At 33.0% G+C, this 21,973-nt stretch overlaps 1 protein-coding gene across 1 annotated transcript in view; it reads right to left on the reverse strand.

Annotated features, from left to right (window-relative positions):
• The window catches only part of LOC127712483 (uncharacterized), a 108,580-nt gene that overhangs the window by 49,143 nt on the left and 37,464 nt on the right, over positions 1-21,973 (reverse strand). The window contains exons 3-4 of the mRNA XM_052218946.1: positions 21,616-21,799; positions 8,352-8,443 (exon numbers count right to left, since the gene is read on the reverse strand). Of these exons, the coding sequence (XP_052074906.1) occupies positions 8,352-8,443; positions 21,616-21,799 (276 nt within the window). The remainder of the gene's footprint in view (positions 1-8,351; positions 8,444-21,615; positions 21,800-21,973) is intronic.

Genomic DNA, 21,973 nt, shown 5'->3' on the forward strand with positions numbered 1-21,973 from the left:
TGAAAAATTGACCAAAACACAAACACTTAATGTTAACCAATGAACCATTAAAATGAGGTCAAGGTCAGATGACACAAGCTAGACAGACATGTACACCTAACCATGGAAATTAGTTCAAGTACTTCTTACAATCATTCCATACACCAATTATAGTTGACCTATAGCTATTGGTATTTGAAAAACAGACCAAAACACATAAAACTTAACATTGACTAATAAACCATGAAAATGAGGTCAAGGTCAGATGACTTCGGCTATACAGACATGTACACCTACAATCATTCCATAAACCAAATATAGTTGACCTATTGCTTAAAGTACTTGAAAAACAGACCAAAACACAAAAACTTAACATTGACCAATGAACCATTAAAATGAGGTCAAGGTCAGATGACACAAGCTAGACAGACATGTACACCTTACAATCATTCCATACACCAATTATAGTTGACCTGCTGCTTGTAGTATCTGAGAAATGGACCTAATCACTGATCCATGAATTGAGATCGAGGTCTGGTTAACCCTGTCTGACGGACATGTAGACGTTGTAAGGAACCCATATACCAAATATAGTTATCCTATTACTCATAATAAGTGAGAAATTCATATGACAAAAAAAACTGTAATTTTTTTTCAAGCAGTCAGGCCAGACTTAAAAATATTTCTGTTTGCCCAAACCCTACCCACCAGTCTCAGGTGTGGGTAGGTAGGTAGGGAAATTTTTTTTTTTTTTATACTTTTAGAGAAAAATAGGGGGGAAATTATTTTACCTTGTAAACAACTTTTAAAATGAAAGACTATAATAGAGGTTTGTATAAATTATCAGACACATATATGCCAGGATCTATATGTACTATAAAGATCTTTTCTATTAACCGTTTTTTTTCAGCATTCCACCTCAATGTTCACACTTTTTTCTGAATGTTTACATTGTAAATACAGACAAACATTTTAAATGAGTTTATACTCAGTACTACGAGAGAAAAATATTTCCCTGAAATAAGAAAAGAGATCACTGATAAAATCACATCAACAAAATGGAACTGCACCTTCATGAAAAAAACTGCGATAGTACAATTGCTTATAGACTGTTCAAAATATAAGGAGCTGTTTGATAACTATGAAAAATTCCAGGAAAATATTGAAAACAAAACCAGAAATATGTTATTCCAAATGCATATAGAAAGATTGAAAATTATGACAGATAGCAAGACATATATTGCATATCCATTGTACGTAAATGTATTGAAAATTAAGGATAACAAATAGCAAGACATATATTGCATATATATATATATATATACGTAAATGTATTGAAAATTATGGACAACAAATAGCAAGACATATATGCTGGCATGTCAGTAACTGCTAGTAGTCCTTTGTTCATTTATGTATCATTGTCATTTAGCTTAGTTTCTTTTGTTACCTTAGTCCTATTCTGACATCGGACTCGGACTTCTTTTAAACTGAGTTTTACTGTACGTATTGCTATGTGTTTCTTTATTCTACATTGGCTAGAGGTATAGGGGGAGGGTTGAGATCTCACAAAACATGTTTAACCCCGCTGCATTTTTGCGCCTGTCCCAAGTCAGGAGCCTCTGGCCTTTGTTAGTCTAGTATGTTTTTTAATTTTAGTTCATTTATATGTTTTGGAGTTTAGTGTGACGTCTATTTTCACCGAACTAGCACACAATTTTATTTAGGTGCCAGCTGATGACCACCTCCGGGTGCAGGATTTTCTCGCTGCATTGAAGACCCATTGGTGGCCTTCGGCTGTTGTCTGCTCTTTGGTCGGGTTGTTGTCTCTTTGACATATTCCTCATTTCCGTTCTCAATTTTATATATTGCATAAACGTATATATATATATACATATATCTCAAAATGGAGGAAATGACAAACAAATGAAAATAGTGATTATCATAAGTGACATATATATACCAACACAGAGTCTGTCATATAACAATTGTAATAAATGTAAAGAAGCTATGGACAGATATTAAAAGCTATGAAAATGAAATTAGATAAATAATAAAAAGGTCCCTGTAAATATGCCATGCATATTACTTTTATTGTTTTATATTTATATGTGCTATACATATGTTGGAAAAAACGTTTTTTTTGTTTTTTTTTTATTTTATTTAAAGTTAAGGAAAAACTCCATATACATTTGGAGGTTCTCCTAATTAAAGGAGGCTCATACTAAGAAGAAGAAGTTTATTTGAATACAAAATCAAAATACAAAACACTTGAACAAAACACTGTTGACAGAAATTCTGTCAGAATAATATCATTTTAATCAAATTTTAATGCAGAATCAAATTCCTGAACAACTTGGATTGGTTCCTCAAAATCGGACTCAAACCAGTGTCCCGATCGGTCAGAGGCAGTCACACAAATTTCATCAGTTTTCCGTAGCATGAAATCATCATCACACACTTTATCAAAGACCTCTTTCCATGTTTTTGCGTTTTCAAAACGATAGAATTTGTTGGAAACTACAGGTTTTGATTTTAATCCAACCTTTATTTGTACTAACACGGTAACATGTTGTTTTTCATCCGTATCAGTTGGAGGCTTTAATACATAACACAAATTGTCCTGTGATAAAGCGCGGTCAGATCGGATCAGGTTATTCTATGCAAAAAACTCAAGACGGATACGGATACAACGAAACTCCGCAAAAAAAAAAAAACATCGCGAATTTTGAATAAAATAAAATGCTCCGCAGGGCGCAGCTTGATACGACCGCAGAGGTCGAACCCTGAACAGTTGGGGCAAGTATGGACACAACATTCAAGCTTGATACAGCTCTGAATTTGGATTGTGATTAAATATTTGACACAGCATAGGTTACTGACACAGAATGAATGTGGTCTAAGAACTTAATTTTTTTTTATTAAATTGGACATTCACCTATTATGGTCCAATATCCAAAATCTAAATACATGGTTAGATTCAGCATATCAAAGAACCCCAAGAATTCGATTTTTGATGAAATCAAACAAAGTTTAATTTAGGACCCTTTTGACCTCAATGTGGACAAAGTTGATAACGGGGCCCAAAAATCAAAAATCTAAATACATGGTTAGATTCAGCATATCAAAGAACCCCATATATTCAATTTTTGTTGAACTCAAACAAAGTTTAATTTTGGACCCCGATTTGGACCAACTTGAAAACTGAGCCCATAATCAAAAATCTAAATACATGTTTAGATTCCGCATATCAAAGAACCCTAAGAATTCAATTTTTGTTAAAATCAAACTAAGTTTAATTTTGAACCCTTTGGACCTTAATGTAGACCAATTTGAAAACGGAACCAAAAATTAAGAATCTAACTACACGGTTAGATTCAGCATATCAAAGAACCCCAAGAATTCAATTTTTGATGAAATCAAACAAAGTTTAATTTAGGACCCTTTTGACCTCAATGTGGACAAAGTTGATAACGGGGCCCAAAAATCAAAAATCTAAATACATGGTTAGATTCAGCATATCAAAGAACCCCATATATTCAATTTTTGTTGAATCAAACAAAGTTTAATTTTGGACCCCGATTTGGACCAACTTGAAAACTGGGCCCATAATCAAAAATCTAAATACATGTTTAGATTCAGCATATCAAAGAACCCTAAGAATTCAATTTTTGTTAAAATCAAACTAAGTTTAATTTTGAACCCTTTGGACCTTAATGTAGACCAATTTGAAAACAGAACCAAAAATTAAGAATCAAAATACACGGTTAGATTCGGCATATCAAAGAACCCCAATAATTCAATTTTTGATGAAATCAAACAAAGTTTAATTTTGGACCCTTTGGACCTCAATGTGGACCAATTTAAAATCGGGGCCCAAAATCAAAAAACTTAATACACGGTTAGATTCAGCATATTAAAGAACCCCAAGAATTCAAGAATAAAACCCCATTGAAATTGGTCAAGAAATAAGCAATTAATACTGTGCAATTGAATATTTCTTGCTATTGCGCAATACTGTACAATTGACAATTTCTTGCTATTGCTCAATATTGTGCTATTGGATATTTCTTGCTATTGCGCAATACTGTGCAATTGAAGATTTCTTGCTATTGCGCAATACTGTGCAATGAAAGATTTCTTGCTATTGCGCAATACTGTGCAATGAAAGATTTCTTGCTATTGTGCAATACTGTGCAATTGAAAATTTCTTGCTATTGCACAATACTTATTATATAATAATTTACACATCCTGTTTGGTGTGTATCTCCTACCATATCATTATTATTTGCTTTTAAATATAAATCAGAAATAACCAACTTAAAATGGAAAATTTTAAAAGAAAAAAAAATGAAAAAAAGAAAAAAAAGGAAAAAAAAAAAAATCCCCCCCCCCCCAATTTTTTGAAACCCCTTATGATTCATCACCCCCAAACTCAATCCCAGCCTTCCCTTTGTGGTATGGTACCTTGCAGTACAATTTCAGAGAGATCCATACACTTGAACACAAGTTTTTGTCCTGAAACTAGAAAAATGCTTGTTTTTTTCCCCTTTTTGGCCCCTTATTCCTAAAATTTTGAGGGAATTACACCCAAAATCAATCCCAGCCTTCCCTTTGTGGTATGGTACCTTGCAGTACAATTTCAGAGAGATCCATACACTTGAACACAAGTAATTGTCTAGAAACTATAAAAATGCTACTTTTTGGCCCCTTTTTGGCCCCTTATTCCTAAATGTTTTGGGCAATTACCCCCAAACTCAATTCCAGCTTTCCCTTTGTGATATGGAACCTTTTAGTTCAATTTCAGAAAGATCCATACACTTACACACAAGTTAATATCATGAAACTAGAAAAATGCTTGTTTTTTGCCCCTTTTTTGGCCCCTAATTCCTAAAATTTTGAGGCAATTACCCCCAAAACCAATCCCAGCATTCCCTTTGTGATATGGAACCTTGTGGTACAATGTCAGAGAGATCCATACACTTACACACAAGTTATGTCTGGAAGTTACAAAAATGCTTATTTTTGGCCCCTTTTTCCTTAACTGTTGGTACCATAACCCCCAAAATCAATCCCAACCTTCCTTTTGTGGTATTGAACCTTATGGTAAAATTTCACGGAGATCCATTCACTTAAACTAAAGTTAGAGTGCGAAAACCAATGTGTCTTCGGACGACGCCAGACGACGACGACGCCGGACGACGACGACGCCAACGTCATACCAATATACGACCACAAAAATTTTTTTGCGGTCGTATAAAAAGATTTTGACTCGGTTGCTTTTTTATGGGTCGGTCGGGTTAGGACAAACCAACCTATTCTTTTTTATGGCCTCACTGAACCATGAAAATGAGGTCAAGGACAATGGGCATATACCAGACAGAAACTTCGTAACATAAGGTATCTGCATCCAGGTCTTCTACCTTCTGAAATATAAAGCTTTATACAAATAGTTTATGCTGCCGCCGGATAGTTATACCTATGTCTCGCATACTGCGACTTTCGGCACAGGCGAGACAAAAAACTAAGTCCATTTATCAGTAAAATATGGAAAAATGAAAACAATAATTTCAAAATTTTGCCCTGGATACTGTCTTTTGGTCATAAATAAGCTTCTATCCAAATTTCATAAAATTCCATGTAGGTTTGACAAAGTTATTGATGTCTAAAAAAACTTTAGCCACAGACTGAACCTAAATGTTGATGCTGTTGAGGTCGACTATGGAATCTAGGATTGCTATGTCTCTTTTTCGCGAAATAAATTTCACAGGCTCGACAAAAATGTTGAATTTTTGCATTAGTGGGGATTCTTTTAATTTATTATAGATAGCAGTGGTTAATATTTCCTTTCAAAGTTGTTTCATAAATATATGACTGAGAAACTTCAGGCTTCAAGAAGCCAGAATCACTGACCTTTAAAATACCTGTAGTTATAAAACACTCTGGGTATTTTCATAGTCTGAATATGTTTTTCTTAAAAATTATAAAAATATAAAAAACATTTTTGTTTATGTATATGGATTCAACTGTCAGAGTTCTGTGTCTAAAACTCCTAAATATTGATTTATTTAACTGCATAATTAAGATAAAATAACACAGAAAACTTAGTTTTATGACTTCTCTTCCACTGAAACTTTTCCTGGAATGGAGGTCACAACTTTTTTTGAAGACTTGAAATTAAAGGTTGACAGCTTTGACCACCATTGGCAAATTTTTACACTGAATGACCTAAGGTTATGTTCAGGTTAAAGTGTCGTATGACCGTATTACGTATCATTGTCATTTCATAGTATGCTTGCAAAAATTTAATGGCGAAACACCATACTGACATGCATGAATCTTATCGTGGTTATCACGGTCTCTCCATGATATTTGTGTTTTGAATAAGTTATTTTGGGTCAGATGTTTTGGTCATCTAGGTTGAATTTTATAATGACAGATCAAGACAGTGTAATTTGAAACTTCTGTAACAAAGGGGTTGATTGCTCCCTTGTTACAGGTTCATGATTTTATTTGTATATTCATTAGAAAATCATTTTCAGTCTTAAAAGACACCAATGATAGTAACAAGTTGTCGCAGTTAACAAATATCCAATACATTCACATGTTATCATTTAATCCAAGCCAAAGAATCACACAATGGGCAATGTAAGCATTACATAATGATACCTACTGCCATGACTGTATCTTAAAAATTTTATCAGGACTCAATTCAACAAAGTTTACAACCAATATGGTGTATAAATGATTGTCAGTTGTACATGTCAAACTATCAGGGTTCATCTGACCTTGACCACTTTTTCATGGTTTATGGGTCAATATTAGCTTTTGCCATCGCTTTGCATTAGTGGTCTGTCTGTCCGTTGTCGGTCTCTGTAAACTTTTCTTTAAAAATCTTGAACCAGTGTTTGCCCCAGAATTTTTAGATAGCAACAGGGTAAACAAGGAGACAAATCAGATATATGCGTCGCATCACAACACATAATACTCTATCCTTATCATAAGTTCTCATAGAGTTCCTTCTCTTTTTTATACCTTTTATCTATTTCCGTTTTTCTTTTCTCTTTTTTGTGTCTTAGGTTCACTAAATAATTTTTTCAATGTGTATTATGACAGTACTAGGTCCTTGAATAAAATAGTTCTATTCTCTATTTACTGTACAGTAATGTAGTGGAAGAGAATGTATTCTACTATCAGTCATTCCAGGGGTAGAAATAATATTTATATATATATATACAGGGATTGAAGTTAAAATTTTGGCATGGTAGCCCACAGCTTTAATTTTGTAGCCCACATATATAGTCCTATACAAGAAAAGCAGAAATTTAAGTAGCCCACACCAAATTTTAGGGGCCATTGGAGAGTGGGCCCCTGCTAATTTCAAACCCTGTATTATATATATATAATACCGATTAAGCATTAGAATTTTAAAATAGCAAAAAATAGAGGGAGTAACTCTTTATGAATTTTTATGAATTTTTTTTTCTGGTTTGCAATATGCTCATTATCAGTTTGGGTGAATGACAGAACCTTTTCAACAGTACCCAGGCTGTGACTGTCAATAGAAGTCACATTAGAGTCCAAATTTATTTTGGCTGATGTATAAATCTCATTTAATTAACTGCAAACTGGACGAAAACCAGTGGTCAAAAACGTTAATTTTGTTGTTGTTAGAGACATGCTATGTTGACCAGCTTGGAAAAGTTGCTTCATACAGAATAAAAATATACATAATTGTCAATTATTATTATTTAATGGACCAACAGCATTGTTTGTGTCCAAATCAAAATTTCTGATTACATCACTGGTCAGCACTTCAGTGATGAGTGAAGTCATAAAATTGTTGTCAGAAGTCATAAGTTATCTCCATACCAATCAATACACATAAGAATCAAGTTAATTAATTAAATCCAATTAGCAACAGGTAAACCTTATCAGGTAAATCTCTCAAGTGCTTGTTAAATTTTGCCTGGAATTGTATACCACATGGATAAGATTATACAAGTCTGATACAATTTAACCTATAAACCTGTAAATTTTGACTGTAAATTATAGCACCACGGAACAGGAATACAGGACCCTGCAAAGACTGATAGGACCAGGCTCCGAAATTAAAGGAACAACAGTAAAAATGGTTAGTACAACAATTTCCATCTGAAAATGTTGGAAAAAGCTGTCCACCTGTTTTGAAGTTATAGCCCCTGAAATGTTGATTTTTAATTTCAGGCATTTCCTTGCCATTGTTTCATAAAACTATAGAAGCTAAATTAAAATTGTAAAAAGCAAAAATGATCAGTATTTTAATCGTAAGATTTATTTGTCTGCTGTCCAGTATATAAAATTTAACAAGATAATACTCAAATTACAAAACTTACAGTCCATGAATAAACTGGGTTGTCCTCCATTGTTGAACAAGTCAACATTGTACAGCCACCCTCATTGTTCACTTTGGCCATTACACATGGATCTATAAAAATAATTCTGATCTAAATGACTTGACGATTTGATGGAAAACTCATGGGAAAAAAAACTATGCAAGATGTAATACCCTAATTAGTTACCCTCAAAAATCACTTTAGATTAGACTAAATAAAGGCATGCTGACAAAAATATTACAGAATGAGTAGTAATACTTAGTAGAGTAGGTGTCCTGATTTGGGTAAAGGTATCAAATATAACAACATCAGGAAGTAAGAAGTCTCTTTTAAATTGTTTTACAGCCTTTAATAGCTTACTATGGGTTTTGCTCATCATTGAAGGCCATACTGTGACCTATTGTTGTTAACATCCTTGTTGTTTGTTCATTGGTGTATAGTTGTTTCATAGGCAATCACAGGGTTTCCCCTGGGTCAATTTTCTTTTTCGCCACCTCTTTCACCAAAACAATATATTTTTCGCCACTTTCAAATTTTTTTGCCAACTAACATAAACATATTTTTAGTTTAAAATTTTCCTTCTTTCTAACAAATATAAATCAGTTTGTAACATTGTAATATAAAAATAAGAAGATGTTGTATGATTGCAAATGAGACAAATCTTCACAAGAGACCAAATGACATAAGTTACCAACTACAGGTCACCGTACAGCCTTCAAAAATGAGCAAAACCCATATACCGAATTTTGAAGTCCGCTATAAAAGCACAGGCACTTGTCTCTGAAAAAAAAAATCCTATATACCTTAATATAATATATCTGTTATATGAGGGTATATAGGATTTATTTTTTCAGAGACAAGTGCCTGTGTATAAAAGGCCCCAAAATGACAAATGTAAAACAATTCAACTGAGAAAACTAACTATATATTATAATTCTTAATATCTATTTTTTAATCTACATTGTAATGAATAAACACTCTAAAATAACAAACATTTAGTTTTTAAAAGATACTGCAAAATTGCAATATAGATCATGAAATCATAATTTTTTACTTCTGTCGGGGAACAGAGGATTCATCTATAATAGTTTATAAGATACTTCCGGACTAGTTGAAGGATAAAGACTTAAGTCAGAGATTTTTCTTACTTTGAATATATTTCTTCTTAACAATAGTTTTTTTTTCCGGACCATCATTATAAGAAAAGTTTGGACGTAAAACTATGCCTCAAACGCGTGCGTCGCTAAAACGATTGTAAATTACCCACTTCAAAACAATTACTTCTATCAAAAGTTATAGGTTAAATTGATTTTTCTTACTTTTGAACATTTTTTGTCATAACTACGTTTTTTTTCCAGACCATCGTTAAAAGAAAAAGAGGAGACGTAAAATATGTCAAACACGTGCGTTGTGAAGTACCTACTTCAAAACATTTATTTCAATCAAAGTTGTAAAAAAATCCTTTAAGTGACATGTGAGACCATTTAACCACACCATTTCATGAAACAATACAATCAACACCTTTATTAATTATAATCCTTTGTTGCCGATAGCTATAAAATGCAATCAGCTGATTATTGAATTTCTATTAAAATTGTAACAAGTTCAAGGTGAATTCCCAGTATTGTCTTATCAGGGCAAAAGTCAGCGTTACCCGAAAAAAGTAAACAATGGAGGAAGTCGAACCGTTATATTTCTTTCGCCAATAACGAATTTTAATCACCACAATTTTTATTTTTCGCTAAATGCGAAAATGGCGACTGCCAGCAGAAACCCTGCAATCATTCTACATCTCCTAGGTATTTTTATATTTTCTATGATCATTTCATTTTCTCTTATTTTCTGTACAGATGGTAAGGATATTTGGTGTCAAAAACTCATATACCTTGCTGCTCTTGGCATTTGCTTTATTTAGAGGGGAATAATAACATATAGCATTATCATGATTATTGGGTAATTCTATTTTTTTCTTATTTGTTTTCAATATTGCTATCTATTTAGTTTTTCTGTGAATTCAATATCCTCCTTTCAGAGAATATGTCAAAGTCTGAAGAATTTCTTCTCACATTAATAATAAAATTTGATCTTAATATTGATAATTCTTTGTTCAACATTTTAGTTAATAGTTTTTAATAAACAGCAGTGCCAGGAACTCATGATATGCCCTTATTGTGCATACTGAAATTGTCGCAAGAATACCATCATGAACATGGAATATTTAGAAGGCATTTAATCAGAAGCAAATAAAATGGCTCTGTAGAAATCTTGCTTGAGGATACCCTTAGGTGTATTATTATTGTGTCAACTATTACTGTTAAGAGTCCAATTCTCAAAATCAAAAGTGGTTCAACTTTCACCAATCCTAACATCAGTATTAAGTTTGTCATAATTTGATCTTAGCATACTTGTGCTAGTGCATGTTATTTAAAAAATGCCTTTTATTCATATGATGGTCAAATTCCCATAACTCTGGAATGACATATCAGAACTTTTTTTTTAAATTGAACAGTTAGTTGTGTTCACCAATTCCTAAACGATGTAAAGTTTCCAGTAAATCAATTGAAGCAAACTCAAGTTATAGTGCAATTAATATATATATAATGTAGGAATTTACTTAAATCTATCAATTTTACAGTCTTTTTGAATTGTTTCATATTTTTCCTGTCGGGGCCTTTTAAAGCCAACTATATGGTATGGGTTTTTCTCATTGTTGAAGGCTGTACAGTTCGTAACTTTGGAATTGATACGATTTCACACACAAAAAAAAATCGAAAGGGAGCTTTCTTCCTTCAATGCCAATGTTGTGTTGAAGTTATATGAAAATTGGTTCAAGCAAATTAAAGTTATCATACAAAGTGTTACCGGACGGACAGACGGATAGACAGACCATTGGTATATCTTAATGTCCTGTCTTCAACAGCTGTATAATAATTACTAGGTGCCAATTTTTGGTACAAGTAGTGTTTTTACCTTAATCTATTGTCATGATTGTGGACCTAATTTAATAAAATATGCATTAGATATTCATCCAGTAGCATAATATAGAATCAATTTTAGTTGTATCATAGCCAGGATACACACAAAGATACATTTCCATTATTTAATTGAAAAACGGCTCACCTCAAGGTCAGTTGACACAATAATATGCATCTCTATATCACACCTTGGGTAAACTGATTATTGCACTAAACTCAACTATATTCCTGCATACATTTCCCTATCATTTGGTAGTTTAAAATGCTGTAGATTTTTCAAACACCTGTGTAGTTTGAAAACTGTGCAAGGATACAGTTTCCACTTCTCCTAAGCACTGTCAAATACCTGATTTAGTGCCACTATAGACATGAAATTATGTAACATTATCAAAACAAGAATGTGTCCATAGTACACGGATGCCCCACTCGCACTATGATTTTCTATGTTCAGTGAACCGTGAAATTGGGGTCAAAACTCTAATTTGGCATTAAAATTAGAAAGATCATATCATAGGGAACATGTGTACTAAGTTTCAAGTTGATTGGACTTCAACTTCATCAAAAACTTTAACCTGAAGCTGGACAGACGGAAGGACGGACGGACCAACGAACGAAACGCAAAGACCAGAAAACATAATGCCCCTACTACTATCGTAGGTGGGGCATAATAATGCAAAACCAATACTGTATAACATGTATAATGCTCTCATACAAGGATCTATGTGATATAAAACATTTTAATAATCATATATATGTACTGCCATTGAATTATTGTCTTCCTATACTCCAATTCGCTATGGTGCAGTGACCTTAACTACAAGACCTCTCGTTTGAACTTCAGTCAAGAGCAAGGGAAATACATTGATGAAAGAATGTCAACAAACGTGCACTGGAAGGTAATATATAGAATGCCACAGTTTACACTCCATCTATTAAGGAGACAGAGTTCAACACTTCTTTTAAAAGTTTGTTTTATATTCTTATCAAATGATAAAGACAGGTATAACAATATTTCAGTGCTTTGTGGTGCATTGTTTAGCATAAACTGTTATTCATATGCAACAACGTTTTTTTTTCAATTATCAGGAAAATATGTTAAAGACTGAAAAAAAAAATTCACATAAGAAAGAATACACTGCTTCGCTGAGCGCAGCTGGATACGCCCGCAGAGGTCCAACCCTGAACAGTTGGGGCAAAAATGGACACAATATTCAAGCTTGATACAGGTCTGAATTTGGATTGAAATTGAATATTTGACATATTATAGGTTTCTGAATAAATGTAGTCAAAGAACTTGAAATTGGTTATATTAATTAAACCATATTCAATTAAAGATTTCTTGCTGTTGTGCAATACACTGTGCTGTTGCGCAATACTTAGTAAATCTGTTGTCAGACTATAAACAAATAAAGTTCAATTTCTTCTCAATGTCATATTTGAAATTTATGAAAATCAATAGGGAGATTACATCAATAGCTTTAAATAATTCACCAAAGTTTCATGCAAACTGCTAAAAGCATTTTTGAGTTATTGTCCAAAAACTGGAAAATCCCCCCTTTTTTAATGAATAAAACCCCATAGCTCAGAAATGTAAAATCTAAAATTTATAAAATTCTAAAGGGAGCTTACATCAACAGATATAAACAATTCAACAAAGTTTCATTAGAACTGCTGAAAGCATTTTTTAGTTATTGTCCCAAAACTGGAAAATCCCCCTTTTATGAATAAAACCCTGTAACTCATAAACATAAAATCTAAAATTTATAAAAATCAAATGGGAGCTCATGTCAATAGATATAAATAATTCACCAAAATTTTTTGCAAGTTGGTGAAAGCGGTAAATCTGAAATTTATAAAAAACGAAAGGGAGCTCACGTCAATAGATATAAACAATTCACAAAAGTTTCATGCATATTATTTAAAGTGTTTTTGAGTTAATGTCCGACATGTTGACAACGGACGGACAGACGGACAACGGTATACCATAATACGTCCCGTAAACAGGCGTGTAATAAAATGCTTCGCTGGGCGCAGCTTGATACGACCGCAGAGGTCGAACCCTGAACAGTTGGGGCAAGTATGGACACAACATTCAAGCTTGATACAGCTCTGAATTTGGATTGTGATTAAATATTTGACACAGCATAGGTTTCTGACACAGAAAGAATGTGGTCTAAGAACTTCAATTTTTTTAATTTACCTATTATGGTCCAATGTCCAAAATCAAAATACATGGTTAGATTCAGCATATCAAAGAACCCCATATATTCAATTTTTGTTGAAATCAAACAAAGTTTAATTTTGGACCCCAACTTGGACAAACTTGAAAACTGGGCCCATTATCAAAAATCTAAACACATGTTTAGATTCAGCATATCAAAGTACCCCAAGAATTCAATTTTTGTTAAAATCAAACTAAGTTTAATTTTGGACCCTTTGGACCTTAATGTAGACCAATTTAAAAAACGGGACCCAAAATTAAAAATCTAAAAACACGGTTAGATTTGGCATATCAAAGAACCCCAATAATTCAATTTTTGATGAAATCAAACAATGTTTAATTTTGGACCCTTTTGACCTCAATATGAACCAATTTGATAGCAGGCCCACAAAATAAAAAATCTAAATACATGGTAAGATTCAGCATATCAAAGAACCCCATATATTCAATTTTTGTTGAAATCAAACAAAGTTTAATTTTGGACCCCAATTTGGACCAACTTGAAAACTGGGCCAAAAATCTAAAATCTAAATACATGTTTAGATTCAGCATATCAAAGAACCCCATATATTCAATTTTTGTTGAAATCAAACAAAGTTTAATTTTGGACCCCAACTTGGACAAACTTTAAAACTGGTCCCATAATCAAAAATCTAAACACATGTTTAGATTCAGCATATCAAAGAACCCAAAAAATTCAATTTTTGTTAAAATCAAACTAAGTTTAATTTTGGACCCTTTGGACCTTAATGTAGACCAATTTAAAAAACGGGACCCAAAATTAAAAATCTAAATACACGGTTAGATTTGGCATAGCAAAGAACCCCAATAATTAAATTTTTGATGAAATCAAACAATGTTTAATTTTGGACCCTTTTGACCTCAATATGAACCAATTTGATAGCGGGCCCACAAATAAAAAATCTAAATACATGGTAAGATTCAGCATATCAAAGAACCCCATATATTCAATTTTTGTTGAAATCAAACAAAGTTTAATTTTGGACCCCAATTTGGACCAACTTGAAAACTGGGCCAAAAATCTAAAATCTAAATACATGTTTAGATTCAGCATATATATCAAAGAACCCCATATATTCAATTTTTGTTGAAATCAAACAAAGTTTAATTTTGGACCCCAACTTGGACCAACTTGAAAACTGGACCCATAATCAAAAATCTAAACACATGATTAGATTCAGCATATCAAAGAACCCCAAGAATTCAATTTTTGTTAAAATCAAACTAAGTTTAATTTTGGACCCTTTGGACCTTAATGTAGACCAATTTAAAAACGGGACCCAAAATTAAAAATCTAAATACACGGTTAGATTTGGCATATCAAAGAACCCCAATAATTCAATTTTTGATGAAATCAAACAAAGTTTAATTTTGGACCCTTTTGACCTCAATATGAACCAATTTGATAGCGGGCCCACAAATAAAAAATCTAAATACATGGTTAGATTCAGCATATCAAAGAACCCCAAGAATTCAATTTTTGATGAAATCAAACAAAGTTTAATTTTGGACCCTTTTGACCTCAATGTGGACAAAGTTGATAACGGGGCCCAAAAATCAAAAATCTAAATACATGGTTAGATTCAGCATATCAAAGAACCCCATATATTCAATTTTTGTTGAAATCAAACAAAATTTAATTTTGACCCCGATTTGGACCAACTTGAAAACTGGGCCCATAATCAAAAATCTAAATACATGTTTAGATTCAGCATATCAAAGTACCCTAAAAATTCAATTTTTGTTAAAATCAAACTAAGTTTAATTTTGGACCCTTTTGACCTTAATGTAGACCAATTTGAAAACGGAACCAAAAATTAAGAATCTAAATACACGGTTAGATTCGGCATATCAAAGAACCCCAATAATTCAATTTTTGATGAAATCAAACAAAGTTAAATTTTGGACCCTTTGGACCTCAATGTGGACCAATTTAAAAACGGGGCCCAAAATCCAAAAACTTAATACACGGTTAGATTCAGCATATTAAAGAACCCCAAGAATTCAAGAATAAAACCCCATTGAAATTGATCAAGAAATAAGCAATTTATACGAAGTATCTTCTTTTGCACAATACTGTGCAATTGAATATTTCTTGCTATTGTGCAATACTGTACAATTGACAATTTCTTGCTATTGCGCAATATTGTGCTATTGGATATTTCTTGCTATTGCGCAATACTGTGCAATTGAAGATTTCTTGCTATTGCGCAATACTGTGCAATTGAAGATTTCTTGCAATTGTGCAATACTGTGCAATTGAAAATTTCTTGCTATTGCACAATACTTATTATATAATAATTTACACATCCTGTTTGGTGTGTATCTCCTACCATATCATTATTATTTGCTTTTAAATATTAATCAGAAATAACCCACTTAAAATGGAAAATTTTAAAAGAAAAAAAAAAGGAAAAAAAGAAAAAAAAAGAAAATAAAAAATCCCCCCCCCAAATTTTTTGAACCCCCTTATGATTCATCACCCCCAAACTCAATCCCAGCCTTCCCTTTGTGGTATGGTACCTTGCAGTACAATTTCAGAGAGATCCATACACTTGAACACAAGTTATTGTCTGGAAACTAGAAACATGCTTATTTTTGGCCCCTTTTTGGCCCCCAATTCCTAAACGTTTCGGGCAATTACCCCCAAACTCAATTCCAGCTTTCCCTTTGTGATATGGAACCTTGTAGTACAATTTCAGAAATATCCAAACACTTACACACAAGTTATTGTCATGAAACTAGAAAAATGCTTGTTTTTTGCCCCTTTTTTGGCCCCTAATTCCTAAAATTTTGAGGCAATTACCCCCAAAATCAATTACAGCCTTCCCTTTGTGATATGGAACCTTGTGGTACAATGTCAGAGAGATCCATACACTTACACACAAGTTATTGTCTGGAAGTTACAAAAATGCTTATTTTTGGCCCCTTTTTGGCCCCTAATTCCTTAACTGTTGGTACCATAACCCCCAAAATCAATCCCAACCTTCCTTTCGTGGTATTGAACCTTATGGTAAAATTTCATGGAGATCCATTCACTTAAACTAAAGTTAGAGTGCGAAAACCAATGTGTCTTCGGACGACGCCGGACGACGCCAGACGACGACGACGACGCCAACGTCATACCAATATACGACCAAAAAATTTTCAATTTTTGCGGTCGTATAAAAACTAAACATTGTCCAATGAACCATGAAAATAAGATCAAGGTCAGACGGACATGGACACCTGACAATCATTCCATACACCAAATATAGTGACCCTATTGCTTATAGTATCTGAGAAATAGACCAAATCACAAAAACTTAGTGCTTATAGTAACTGAGATACGGACTTTACCAGGTAACTTTAACCTTGATCAACAATCCTAGGAAAAAGGTCGAGGTCAGATGAACCCCACCTGACGGACATGTAGACGTTGCAAGGAACCCATATACCAATTATAGTTATCCTATTAATCATAATAGGTGAGTATTTCACTTTTCCAAATAACTGTATTTTTTTTTATTTGCAAGCAGTCACTGAACCATGAAAATGTGGTCAAGGACAATGGACATATGAAAGACCGAAACTTCGTAACATTAGGTATCTGCACCCAAGGTATGAAGAATCTAGGTCTTCCATCTTCCAAAATATAAAGCTTTTAACAAATAGTTTACACCGTCATCGCCGGATTGAAATACCTATACTGCGAATTTCGTCGTAGGCAAGACAAAAAGTAGAGTCTGCAAAGTTGGTCTACATTGATAACGGATAAAGTTGACTGTCATTAAAACAAGCATTCTGAGAGTATTGCATGGCAATACATAGTCCCTAACCGAGTAAAAATTCATTATACTGGAACAAAAAGCTAACTTGTTCAATAACTTGTCATTGTGTAAACAAAAAGAAAATATCAAGTCAATATCTTCAAACATGACTAAAAACAGTGTGGAAAACTGATTAAATGAGTGAATTTTTCAAGTCCAAGGACCATAACTCTGCACAAAATTATCAGACCGAAACAAAATTTCGAACTTGATCTGTATAACTTGTCATGATAAAACTATATACTAATTATCAATCAATATCTTCAAGCATGATGGAAAAAAGTGTGGAAAACACTTTAACATAAGTTATGACTAATAGTTCTCTAAAATTAGATATGATGTAATACAGTGTATATCTATTTTCAAATTATAATCAAATATAATTAATAGTTCCAAATATTTTTTCTTTTATTTGTCACAAACTAATATAGATTAGTAACTTATCTATAAAATGTCAACAATTTTTATCTACACAATGTAATGTAATATATACATTATTAAAAAATAGATTATTATCTAATTAGAGGATTACACTTCATAATTTTTATATATATATATAGCATTCAGAAAATTAGTTTATACAAAATAACAAACAAACCTGCCAAAAAATTCTTCATATAATTTACCAAAGAATGTCTTTTAAAAAATGAGTTATCTCCCTTTGTACAGAAATATGGTTTAACATAGTACTCTTAACATTAGATATGGTCCAGAGTTATGGTCCATAACTCTGGACTAAATCATCAGACCGGAACAAAATTCAAACTTGATCTATAAATTGTCATGGCAAAACTATATACCAAATATCAAATCAATATCTTCAAGAACGAAGAAAAAAAGTGTGGAAAACTGATTTGCCGGACTGACAGATGGACAGACGGACAGAATGCAAACATATATTCCACTTCGACTTCGTCAGTAGGGGACTAAAAAATTGTTAAATATCTTGGATATGGTAAGAAATTTTGATTGCAACAGGCCACCTACGAACCCCTCTTAAAACTTGTTGTGTTGAGACCGTGGTTATCTCCTTACATGAGCCATCACATTAAGCATACTTATTACGACTGGAAGTGTTTGTGTATTTATACATCCCACAAATCCAAACCGTCGCCCTCTTAAATAGCATGGGTTTTAATGTCCAATGGGAGGTAAACACCTTTTATTCTCCAGCCAACCTTTAGTTAGTTGTACAGGAGAGATTACACATGTTTGAAGACAGGAAGCAACATATCTGTTACATGATCATTAGATGATCTGACATTTGTTTTTCTTGAAAATTAAACGTTATTTTTTTGAAAATTGGAAATTCCCATTGTTAATCATATATGTCATAATGAATATTCTGTTTCTGTTAAACAATGCATCATGCATCAGGAAGCATTGGATTTTTTGTTGATCAATCTATTTTTAAATAAAACAAGTGAATCTGTGAGCTACTGCTCACTAATGATACCCCTGCCCCGCTAAAAGTATAAGGTAAACAGGAAGTTGTTGAGTGATGAATCTGAAAACGCATCATACGGTATAGCTGACTCATATAAACCCTGAAACCAAATTTCAAAAATCCTTGTAATGTAGTTCCTGAGAAAGATGCGACGAAAAATATTCATGGGACGGACGGACTGACGGATGGACTGACGTATACCCCACCTTTTTTAAAGCTGGGGAATAAATATAGTTCTAAGTAAAATCTAACCAACTGACAAAGTGGTGAAACTCTCCTTTTTAATAGGTGGAGTATAAACTGTAGCGTTCTATGATTATTAAGATTTTTATTTCACATAGATAGTTGTATGAGACCAATATAACATGTTATATCACATAGATAGTTTTATGAGACCATTATAACATGTTATATCACATAGATAGTTGTATGAGACCAATATAACATGTTATATCACATAGATAGTTGTATGAGACCAATATAACATGTTATATCACATAGATAGTTTTATGAGACCATTATAACATGTTATATCACATAGATCCTTGTACGAGACCATTATAACATGTTATATCACATAGTTCCTAGTATGAGACTAATATAACATGTTATATCACATAGATAGTTTTATGAGACCATTATAACATGTTATATCACATAGATAGTTTTATGAGACCATTATAACATGTTATATCACATAGATCCTTGTATGAGACCATTATAACATGTTATATCACATAGATCCTTGTATGAGACCAATATAACATGTTATATCACATAGATATTTTTATGAGACCATTATAACATGTTATATCACATAGATCCTTGTATGAGACCATTATAACATGTTATATCACATAGATAGTTTTATGAGACCATTATAACATGTTATATCACATAGATAGTTTTATGAGACCATTATAACATGTTATATCACATAGATAGTTTTATGAGACCATTATAACATGTTTCTTTGGTTACATCTTCTGACATCAGAATCGGACTTCTCTTGAACTGAATTTTAATGTGCGTATTGTTATGCGTTTACTTTTCTACATTGGCTAGAGGTATAGGGGGAGGGTTGAGATCTCATAAACATGTTTAACCCCGCCGCATTTTTGCGCCTGTCCCAAGTCAGGAGCCTCTAGCCTTTGTTAGTCTTGTATTATTTTTAATTTTAGTTTCTTGTGTACAATTTGGAGTTTAGTATGGCGTTCATTATCACTGAACTAGTATATATATTTGTTTAGGGGCCAGCTGAAGGACGCCTCCGGGTGCGGGAATTTCTCGCTGCATTGAAGACCTGTTGGTGACCTTCTGCTGTTGTCTGTTCTATGGTCGGGTTGTTGTCTCTTTGACACATTCCCCATTTCCATTCTCAATTTTATATCACATAGATCCTTGTATGAGACCATTATAACATGTTATATCACATAGATCCTTGTATGAGACTATTATAACATGTAATATCACATAGATCCTTGTATGAGACCATTATAACATGTTATATCACATAGATCCTTGTATGAGACCATTATAACATGTTATATCACATAGATAGTTTTATGAGACCATTATAACATGTTATATCACATAGATAGTTTTATGAGACCATTATAACATGTTATATCACATAGATAGTTTTATGAGACCATTATAACATGTTTCTTTGGTTACATCTTCTGACATCAGAATCGGACTTCTCTTGAACTGAATTTTAATGTGCGTATTGTTATGCGTTTACTTTTCTACATTGGCTAGAGGTATAGGGGGAGGGTTGAGATCTCATAAACATGTTTAACCCCGCCGCATTTTTGCGCCTGTCCCAAGTCAGGAGCCTCTAGCCTTTGTTAGTCTTGTATTATTTTTAATTTTAGTTTCTTGTGTACAATTTGGAGTTTAGTATGGCGTTCATTATCACTGAACTAGTATATATATTTGTTTAGGGGCCAGCTGAAGGACGCCTCCGGGTGCGGGAATTTCTCGCTGCATTGAAGACCTGTTGGTGACCTTCTGCTGTTGTCTGTTCTATGGTCGGGTTGTTGTCTCTTTGACACATTCCCCATTTCCATTCTCAATTTTATATCACATAGATCATTGTATGAGACCATTATAACATGTTATATCACATAGATCCTTGTATGAGACTATTATAACATGTTATATCACATAGATCCTTGTATGAGACCATTTTAACATGTTATATCACATAGATCCTTGTATGAGACCATTATAACATGTTATATCACATAGATAGTTGTATGAGACCATTATAACATGTCATACCACATAGATAGTTTTATGAGGCCATTATAAAATGTTATATCACACAGATCGTTGTATGAGACCATTATAACATGTTATACAGTATTGGTTTTGTATGATTTGATATTGTTACAACAATTTCATGTCTGCAGTGGCTCTAATGCAGGAAATATAGATATTTGAAGGTGTTTGCGTGAAGTGGAAACAATATCCTTGCACATTTTTTAAAACGTGCAGAGGCGTTAGCAAAAATGACTGCCTTGAAATTACCAAATGATAGAGAAAAGTTAGCAGGTGTAAAGCGGTGTACAGGTGCACTAAAAAGTTTTCTCAAGGAATTATATTAGTTGCATCAAATTGTGTCAACTAACCTGGCCTTGAGAGGTGAGATGTCTTTCAATAAAATAATAGAAAAGCTTGTGACAATCAAAGTATCCTGGCCGTACAGTTATTTTGAAAAGAGTTCTAGGATCGGATAGGATATATGAAGATTTTAAAAATATATCAATAATGGACTGGAACTAACCATTGACAGTCAGCTGGAAAGTTCCATTTTTATCTTTACTTTCAGCCTTCCCTGCTTCAAAAATAGTTATAGAAACATCGAAAAATCCTGTATCATCTGTTGTTAGATTACTGAACTTCAGATTTATTGTATTAGGAATCCATGTTACTTTGTTTTTGAATTGGTTTCCTTCTGGAACACGCACCTAAAAAATATCAAATTGTTGCAATTATACAAATAAAATTCACTGTTTTTATCTGAATAAACATGTACTGTAATCAGCCTTGTAAAGTCTGAACTGGTACATTGTCTTCACCCCCTTTTCGACACAGGAAACATGGGAGAGGAGTAGGGCCACGAATGGTCAAAATTGCCCTGT

This window comes from Mytilus californianus, unplaced genomic scaffold (assembly GCF_021869535.1).
Source record: "Mytilus californianus isolate M0D057914Y unplaced genomic scaffold, xbMytCali1.0.p SCAF_8, whole genome shotgun sequence".
In the NCBI taxonomy this organism is placed as follows: Eukaryota; Metazoa; Mollusca; class Bivalvia; order Mytilida; family Mytilidae; genus Mytilus; species Mytilus californianus.